Genomic DNA, 9,487 nt, shown 5'->3' on the forward strand with positions numbered 1-9,487 from the left:
ACTTATCGCTATAATATTGAATTGTGGTTATCAAAATACAGTATTGCCTTTCATATTCCTTTATCATTACGTTACACTAAAATACATTTGATTTATTGTTTAAAGATATTATATCTGTTCATGGGGCTGAGTTTACAATGCATTGCATCATGTGTGCAGTGTGCTATTCTTACTGTCATGCAAAATTAAACACTACTCATTTGTCCCGTAGGTCATTCACTCCTTGGTCAAGGCTACACTCTTAGAATAAAGGGTTCCAAAATTGTTCTTCGGCTGTCCCCATAGAACCATCTGTGAAAAAGGTCCTACATGGAACCAGAAAGGGTTCTACCTGGAACCAAAAAGGGTCATTCAAAAGGTTCTCCTATACTCCCAGTCGGTATTAGATAGAATGTCGCAGCCTCGCCCCACCTGTGGGGAAAACAACCTGTGGTTACCAAGGTTACCCTATTTTTCAAACACAATTTTTTTGTCTGCTTGTTTTAGTCAGTTACAAACTGACATTTAATACAAGTACGATATGTCTAAAGATGACTTTTCAACATTGCCTGCTCCCGAGCGTTCTTACTACTTAGAAAAATGTACTGTTGTAGGACTTCCCTCGTGCCCTTTTGCAGCCACTTGAGTGAGTGCTACTGTACCTAGCTACCGACCGGAACATTAAGCTAGCCAAGACCAACAACACAAACAAACAGCTACATACAGCTACAAGTAGTGAGTGGCGTTACGAATGAACTATACTAAACAAGATGCCTTACCTGTGATTAAACGTTTTCCACACAGATAACTAGCTACGTGCAGCTTCTTGGACACCAGCTGCCCACAATTTTCTACTCTTCCACATTGAATAGCCTGAAGCCACAGGGCTCTTCTCGCAGGCTCTATTTCCCAACTTGGAAGCACTGTGAACCGTAGGTTGGGATTTTTTGACCGGGTTACATGTTCATTGAACAACACAGCAGCTTTTCAGCATGTTTTGTTCGTTCTTTTAGGTTCTAAGTAGCATCATTTTTTCTAAGAGTGCACAGTATGAACGGTTTCAAGGCTACAGCTGCATGATATTGACTATCATATATGTATTTCACGGCACACCCTAACCTTGAAATATTATCTGACTAGATGGTTTCCCGAAGCACAATAACACACACATCTTGTCAGAATGTCAAGTTCTGTTGCTGTTGCCGTAAAAACATAATTTGTATGTAAAAATATTTATTGTAAAGTTTGTGTACAGATGGATTCAGGCACAACGACCCAACATAAACAGTAGTAATATCCATACTACTATTATTGAAATGTTAAAGAATAGTATATTTTATCTGGACAAACTTCCAAAATGTTTGGAAATAATACTGTACATAGCATTAAATTCAATTGAATATATATTTAAAGTACAGTGATGTAAGGAACATACTAAATATTGTAACATTGGAAAACTACAAACAATACAAATATGTTTTAGACCCTGTTAAATAAATTACAATAAATAATGTAATTTTGTACATAGTCTTGGAAGAATATGACATTACGGGCCACATAAGACTAACATAAGTGTAATCTTCCAAATAAAATAGTACATATCAGAATCATCACTCCACAGTAACTTGAATTGTTTACAATGAACCTATTTTTGCTCTCAGAATCCATGGATGATGTTGGGTATTTTTGTTTGTTTAACCATTGAAAAGGACACTAGGAATGTCACGAATTGAGCATGACAACTGTTATTTTCTTACTTCCTTTGAAAGCAGTATCGCTTCTATTTCAGAATGTACCACTAGCACATTGTATCTAATGGCTCGGCAAAAGGAAAAAGTTTGTTCCAACTCTCTTTTTTTGTCCTTGCCTGGTCTTGTCCCGAAGAACTCAAGCACAGTGGCATTTGCTGACAATCAAGTCATTGAAGGGTGTGAGCTTCAACTTTCCCCGACTGTCGTAGTGCATGAGGACCATAGGTTCATAGGCTGCCGGCACACAACAGGGCCGAGGTGTTGCTCCCTTGTTGATGTGATGAAGACGAGACTTCACCTGCGCGTGCATGCTTGCTGGCTTGTAGTTGTGGGGGCAGGAGCCGTCACAGAAGTGCATGTTGTAACCATCGGGGGCAACGACCCAGTCTGACCAGCCAATCTCCTTGAAGGACACGTTGACAGACTTTCGGCAGCAGCGACCGTCTTCATCGCAGTTGTCTTCTTTGTTGGAGCGAGTCCGTCTCCTTCTGCCTGCTGATCTAGGCTCTACAAGGTCTACCTCCAGGACCATCTGAGGGGTCCTCTTGGGATCAGTACCCTCTTCGATGGCCAGTCCTACTTCCACAACCAGAGAGGAGCCGTCCGTCCTCCCTCTCCACTTTTCAACAACAGTTCTGATGTCCAAAGTCAAATCTCCAGTTCTTGTAGCGACCGTCTGAACAAGGGTCTCTGTGTGAATCAATAGAGAAGAGTTCAGCGGTTTCGTCTCATAGATCTTAACATGAACCTCTTCACTAATCGTGGGCTCGGCAGCTTTCGAGCCATCCAACAATTGTCTGTAGAGCTTCAGCTCAGCCCAGGCCAAAGTGAGATCCTTCCTGATGTTTGGGTTCTTGTGGAAGACAGCTCTGTACCAAAGCACATCTGATGTGTGTTCCTCATCAGTCCGAAGCACTTTGAAAGGCTCCACTGAAAGAGGTGAAAAGAAGGTTGTTAGACAAATGCTCAGCTTCTTGAAATTACTGTCATCACCTCAATAGGCTGTGCTTTTAAGAGTTATAATGGATCTGTCTTTACAGCCTCAAAAAATTGCTAAATTACATTAAAACTATTTACAAATTAGAATGGTTCATTATTATATACTTTGGAGATGAGGTACAGTTGAAGTCGGAAGTTTACATACACCTTAGCCAAATACATTTAAACTCAGTTTTTCACAATTGTTGACATTTAATCTTAATAAAAATTCCCTGTTATCGGTCAGTTAGGATCACCACTTTGTTTTAAGAATGTGAAATGTCAGAATAATAGTAGAGTGATTTATTTCAGCTTTGATTTCTTTCATCACATTCCCAGTGGGTCAGAAGTTTACATACACTCAATTAGTATTTGGTAGCTTGCCTTTAAATTGTTTAACTTTGGTCAAATGTTTCGGGAAGCCTTCCACAAGCTTGGGTGCATTTTGGCCCATTCCTCCTGACAGAGCTGGTCTAACTGAGTCAGGTTTGTAGGCCTTGCTCACACACAATTTTCAGTTCTGCCCACAAATGTTCTATGGGATTGAGGTCAGGGCTTTGTGATGGCCATTCCAATACCTTGACTTTGTTGTCCTTAATCCATTTTGTCACAACTTTGGAAGTATGCTTGGGGTCATTGTCCATTTGGAAGACCCATTTACGACCAAGCTTTAACTTCCTGACTGATGTCTTGAGATGTTGCTTCAATATATCCACATAATTTTCTTTCCTCATGATGCCATCTATTTTGGGAAGTGCACCAGTCCCTCCTGCAGCAAAGCACCCCCACAACATGATGCTGCCACCCCCGTGCAAGGTGGGATGGTGTTCTTTGGCTTGCAAGCCTCCCCCTTTTTCCTACAAACATAACGATGGTCATTATGGTCAAACAGTTATATTTTTCTTTCATCAGACCAGAGGACGTTTCTCCAAAACGTACGATCTTTGTCCCCATGTGCAGTTGCAAACCGTAGTTTGGATTTTGTATGGCGGTTTTGGAGCAGTGGCTTCTTCCTTGCTGAGCGGCCTATCAGGTGATGTCTATATACGACTTGTTTTACTGTGGATATAAATACTTTGAACTTGTTTCCTCCAGCATCTTCACAAAGTCCTTTGCTGTTGTTCTGGGATTGATTTGCACTTTTCGCACCAAAGTACATTCATCTCTAGGAGACAGAACATGTCTCTTTCCTGAACAGTATGACGGCTGCGTGGTCCCAGTACTTGCGTACTATTGTTTGTACAGATGAACATAGTACCTTCAGGCGTTTGGAAATTGCTCCCAAGGATGAACCAGACTTGTGGAGGTTGACAATTTTTGTTCTGAGGTCTTTGCTAATTTCTTTTGATTTTCCCATGATGCCAAGCAAAGAGTCACTGATTTTGAAGGTAGGCCTTGAAATGCATCCACAGGTACACCTCCGATTGACTCAAATTATGTCAATTAGCCTTTCAGAAGCTTCTAAAGCCATGACATCATTATCTGGAATTTTCCAAGCTGTTAAAAGGCACAGTCAACGTAGTGTATGTAAACTTCTGACCCACTGGAATTGTGATACAGTGAAATAATCTGTCTGTAAACAATTGTTGGAAAAATTAGGGTTTGAGAGAACACTGACAGGTACATTAACATTACACCAAAAGAAATGTGTTTGAAGGCTTTTCGTTTGTTTTGTCATAAAAGCGCATTTGAATTATTCTTGTTAAAGACACAACCGTGCGAGAATGTTGATTGGGACACAAGGTACACACCTTTGACAAAGCCCAAACCATTGGCGAGTTAGGCCTTTTCAATAGGTTATAAATACACCATGCGTAAAGGCAAAATTCCATGCAGTCAGATCTAAATCTAGAATGTCAACAGTCAGGTCCTTGTGGTTAAAACCAGTACAGTAGCTATGTGTCTTTAAATAAGGTCTCACCTGTGGCTGGGAGAAGCAGGGTGGATGTCCTCCAAGGGGAATGCCGGGATTCCCCCCCTTGACTGGAGTTCCCTGTCAGCTGCCTCAGTGTTTCCCTGTAGAGCTGATGCATCCTCCTCAGCTCCTCCTCTGAAGCCAATTCCCTGGGCCTGGGCTCCTTCTCCATCCCCACGGAGCTCAAGATGCCTGTCTTTACTGCCTCCAGGAGCAGGGCCCTCTGGCTCTCCTCCTGCCCCAGGTGGGGTGCACTGTCTTTGGCCAGGTGGGGCCTGCCCTCCCCCTGATGGAGGCTGGAGAGGAGGGCCACCCAAGAGAAGAGAAAACGCAGTGCGACTGAGCTAGGCATGGTTGGTTTGTTCTCAGAGGTGCACCCTGTCTGGGGTTGTCAATGTTATGAATGAAATTCCAGACATGCTTTCATTTATACAGCTCCTGCATGGCCACACCTCTCCTTGATGTCAGGTGAGCACTCTTCATTATGTAGAGGATTATGTAGCATGCATTATCTATCATGTTCCACAAGGTGGGAAAGCATAGTACTCCTTAGAAGAAATTAATATAATTCATGTCTGAAAACAGTTGAACCTTTCATGTATTGATTGAGTTCAATGGATTGTTTCCATACAAAATACTGCATATAACCATGTATAATACCGCTCATATTAGTGGTATCAATATGTGTTGTAAATACAATAAGCTATGATGATGTGAGCTATGACTAAGCCTAAGCTATGACTTTCACTAAAGCAGAGCCACCGTAAAATGTGTGGTGAGACAGTGTTTGCCTCAGTACTTTTCAAACTGCCATAACACTTCCAAAGCAGCAGCACGAACCAGACCAGCTACTTCTCAGCACATTTTTGCCTTCAAGGGACCACATTTTGCTGCTCTGTCCCAGTCTACCATGGAAGACAATATGCAGAAAAGTAGTGCTATTTGTATTTGAGCAATATGATTGGCCTTTTGTTCATTCAAGCACCACTACGCTCCAGCGAGTCACAACCTCTCGAGCTACGTTTACATGCGAGCCTGTCCTGAGCAAAATGAAGCGCCCATCAATCTAGTCGCTGAGCTTATTTATTTTAGGGAAAGTAATTTACCAAAGTAAAACTAGCAATAGGCTGGTTACTGTTTATAGTCTGCAAAAAGAAACCTACAAAAATACACCGTAGCATTTGTCTTGGCAGGCCTACTGCAGTCAGGTTGATATCGCCATTATACCGCATCTAGGAGCTGTTCTTATGCACGACGCAGCGCGACTGGATACAGCCATTAGCCGTGGCATATTGGTGATATATCACACCCCCCCGGGCCTTATTGCTTAATCAACCTGACTGCAGTAGGCCTGCCAAAACAAATGCTACAGTGTTTTTTTGTAGGTAAAAATAAATGTTTTGTCATACCAATCAGCATTAAGGCCTCAAACCACCCAGTTTACAATATCTCTTTTGGAATGCAATTGTCTTAAAAGGGCAGTGTCCTAATTTTCTCAAAATTATAAACATTTATGCAATTAATACAGTGCAATTCTAAAGAATGGAGTAATGACTTACATTGCTAAATTATATTAAACAGCTTTTTAATACATATCATCATAACCAAATATAGCCTGCATGACCCCAATGCATTTAAAAACTACATCATCTGGGCCAGTAGAAATTCTGTTCTGGCCAGTAGATTTTTGGCTAACTGGCCCGCTTGAGCCAGTGAGAAAAGTTAAAGTTGGAACCTGTTATAGCCTACAAATGGGACCCAGAGTTTTGATTCATCAGTTCAATTTTTTATTTACCTTTGGCAAGCCAGATAAGGTCAAATTATTATTTACAATGACAACCTACACCAGCAAAACCTGGACGACACTGGGCCAATTGTGCGCCGCCCTATGGGACTCCCAATCACAGCCAGTTGTGATACAGCCTGGATTTGAACCAGGCTGCGCCACTCGGGAGATCGGGAAAAACTCCAGGCCCCAGAAAAGACACATACGAATTTTGCAACCTCTGCACCAAAGGCATTGTAATGATATAGAATTAACCTACTCAGGCATAATTTGATCAAGGAAATGACATACACGACTACTGTATATCATGTCAGCATTAATTATTGTGGATCCCTATCATGTAATATTCTAATTGACTCTTTCCCCATGTCGTCATGACCACTCTGTTAGCCTTACCAGAAAAATGGAGTGTCACAGCAATTGACCACATATTACAGATACTGTAATGTTTGTTGTGGACAACACTTGTACTGTAAATAGACAGTAGATTCTTTTCATTTATGGTGGGTGGATCACTTTTCTCCAGACGATGTGGAAGTCAGTCAGACTCCTTTAACCAGTATCAGCGCAGGATCAGTACATTGTGTGTTTATGGTGGCGTCCCCACCCTATGACGTGTCTCCAAGTGTGACTGACATTCTCTCCACTGTGGCAGCTTTTCTCTTTTTTGGGTTTATAAAGCAGTCACAGTGGACTTCAAATAGACACACAATGTATGCTTGAAGCATATGAACCTTTCATACCTTGTAATTGAAGCAGGGCCAGCCCTATACTTTAATGACATAAGCGGATGCGTTTGTTCAGCCCCTAGGTGGCCCCTGACTAAATAAACAAATATTTTAGATGTTTTGTTTTCTGGGAAACCGAGTGGAATTAGAATTTTAGAATACACAAGGTGCAATTTCAAAATGTGGTTGTGCATCAGCAGTTTTTCTGTTATGTCAGTCACTCAATTAGCCCATATCTGCTAACATTTTGTAGATTGCTAAGTTAGTCTAGCCAGCTATCTAACTTGTAGTAATCAAGGCCAAATTACTGATGGGGCCCTGACCTCCAGGGAGCCCACATTGATTTTGTTAGTCACTCTTACAGTACTCGGATATGTTTCTCTCCGGCATCAAGAGGGGGGCCACAAATATTTTGCCCGCGAGATGGGGGGCCCCGACCAAACCTCACTTATGGCCCACAAAAGGGTAGGGCCAGCCTTGAATGGAGGGTGCTATGTGTACTGTAAGTTAAGCCTCCTGCAATTAATTATTTTATTTCTGTCCATAAAACCGGTTTTAAATCAGGAAAGGTGTTTAGAACGGTTTTGAAGAGGATAACCTAGAGAATGGATATGGTTGTGGAATAATGATTATCATAATACAATGTTTTTTCTTGTACAAGCAGAGAATGGCTTATATGAAAAAGCCATACATTCAATGTCATCAAATCGTATGTGACTAGGCCTAGTTTATTGAAGTAAGTGTCATTAACATTAACCACATTTCTGACCATATTGCTTAATTGGAGTGTGTAAATTTCCAATCTATGAGTCACTGACATGATTAAACAATCATGTGCAATGCGAATTCGACCTTGGGGCTAAAAGTGTGTGAAAGGTGACCAAGTATGAATCATCGACAGACCGACAGTGACATTCACTTTCTCATGTCAGAGTGAGCAAACAGAACAGGATATTGAGTAATCAGCCTTAGGCCCACTGTCAGCATTACAAAGGGAAGGTGTTATTTTTGAGACTGGAAGGCATAGAGAGCTGCCACTCCCAATTACGATCACATTCTGGATTCCACAAGGACAATGGCTCGTTTGAACTGACAGTGCTGTATAGCCTATATGGGTGACCACTCATTCTTTACTTCATTTTCTATGACATCTAACTAATGGAATCAGTGGACATTGAGCTTGCTTGGAAAATGTATTTCGAAGGTGTATTCTGGAGTAGCTTGAATTGTTTTATGTATCAATGTTTTATTACAATCATTTTATAACAATTGTTTGTATAACAATATTTTAATAAAACATAGCAATGTCAGTGGAGACAAGCAAGGATGTCACATTGGGTCAATTCTGTTCCTTGAGATTAAATGAATGCCATAGATTTGAATTACATTTCAATTAAGTTTTCAATTAATTAATCATTTCATTTTGTGAATAACCACAAACGGAATAGAATAATTTTCAGTATCATTGAACCCACAAAGTTCGAGGCCGATCACGGTACTGCAGGCATTGCTTGCAGAAAACAGTTTGCTCCATATACATTTCAAATTTTGTTACAGCCTTATTCCAAAATAGTTTTAAAAATGTTTTGCCCTCATCAATCTACACACAATACCCCATCACGACCAAGCAAAAACAGGTTTTTAGAAATTGTTGCTAATGTATTAAACATAAAAACTGAAATGTCACATTGACATAACTATTCAAACCCTTTACTCAGTACTTGGTTGAAGCACCTTTGGCAGCGATTACAGCCTTGAGACTTCTTGAGTATGACGCTACAAGCTTGGCACATCTGCCAGGTCGCAATTGTAAATGAGAACTTGTTCTCAACTTGCCTACCTGGTTAAATAAAGGTGAAATAAAAAATAATAAAACATTTGTGGTGTTTCTCCCATTCTTCTCTGCAGATCCTCTCAAGCTCGGTCAGGTTGGATGGGAAGTGTTACTTCACAGCTATTTTCAGGTCTCTCCAGAGATGTTCAAGTCCGGGCTCTGGCTGGGCCACTCAAGGACATTCAGAGACTTGTCCCGAAGCCACTCCTGCATTTTCTTGGCTGTGTGTTTAAGGTCGTTGTCCTGAGGTGAACCTTTGCCCCAGTCTGATATCCTGAGCGCTCTGGAGCAGGTTTTCATCAACAATCTCTCTGTACTTTGCTCTGTTCATCTTTCCCTCGATCCATCCAATCCCTGCAGCTGAAATACATCACCACAGCATGATGGTGCCACCACCATGCTTCACCATAGGGATGGTGCCAGGTTTCCAACAGATGTGGCACTTGGCATTCAGGCCAAAGAGTTGAATCTTGGTTTCATCAGACCAGAGAATCTTGTTTCTCATGTTCTGAAAGT

At 41.3% G+C, this 9,487-nt stretch overlaps 1 protein-coding gene across 1 annotated transcript; it reads right to left on the reverse strand.

Moving 5' to 3' along the window:
- Nucleotides 1-1,172: 1,172 nt before the first annotated feature.
- Nucleotides 1,173-5,008, reverse strand: LOC124010089 (inhibin beta C chain-like). Its single transcript, XM_046322431.1, has 2 exons — nt 4,630-5,008; nt 1,173-2,660 (listed from the first exon to the last, which is right to left on the reverse strand). Exons 1-2 carry the CDS (start codon nt 4,973-4,975, stop codon nt 1,867-1,869), a joined length of 1,140 nt encoding a protein of 379 aa, XP_046178387.1. The 5' UTR covers nt 4,976-5,008; the 3' UTR covers nt 1,173-1,866.
- Between the last annotated feature and the right edge of the window lie 4,479 nt (nt 5,009-9,487).

Source organism: Oncorhynchus gorbuscha, linkage group LG22 (assembly GCF_021184085.1).
Source record: "Oncorhynchus gorbuscha isolate QuinsamMale2020 ecotype Even-year linkage group LG22, OgorEven_v1.0, whole genome shotgun sequence".
Classification (NCBI taxonomy): Eukaryota; Metazoa; Chordata; class Actinopteri; order Salmoniformes; family Salmonidae; genus Oncorhynchus; species Oncorhynchus gorbuscha.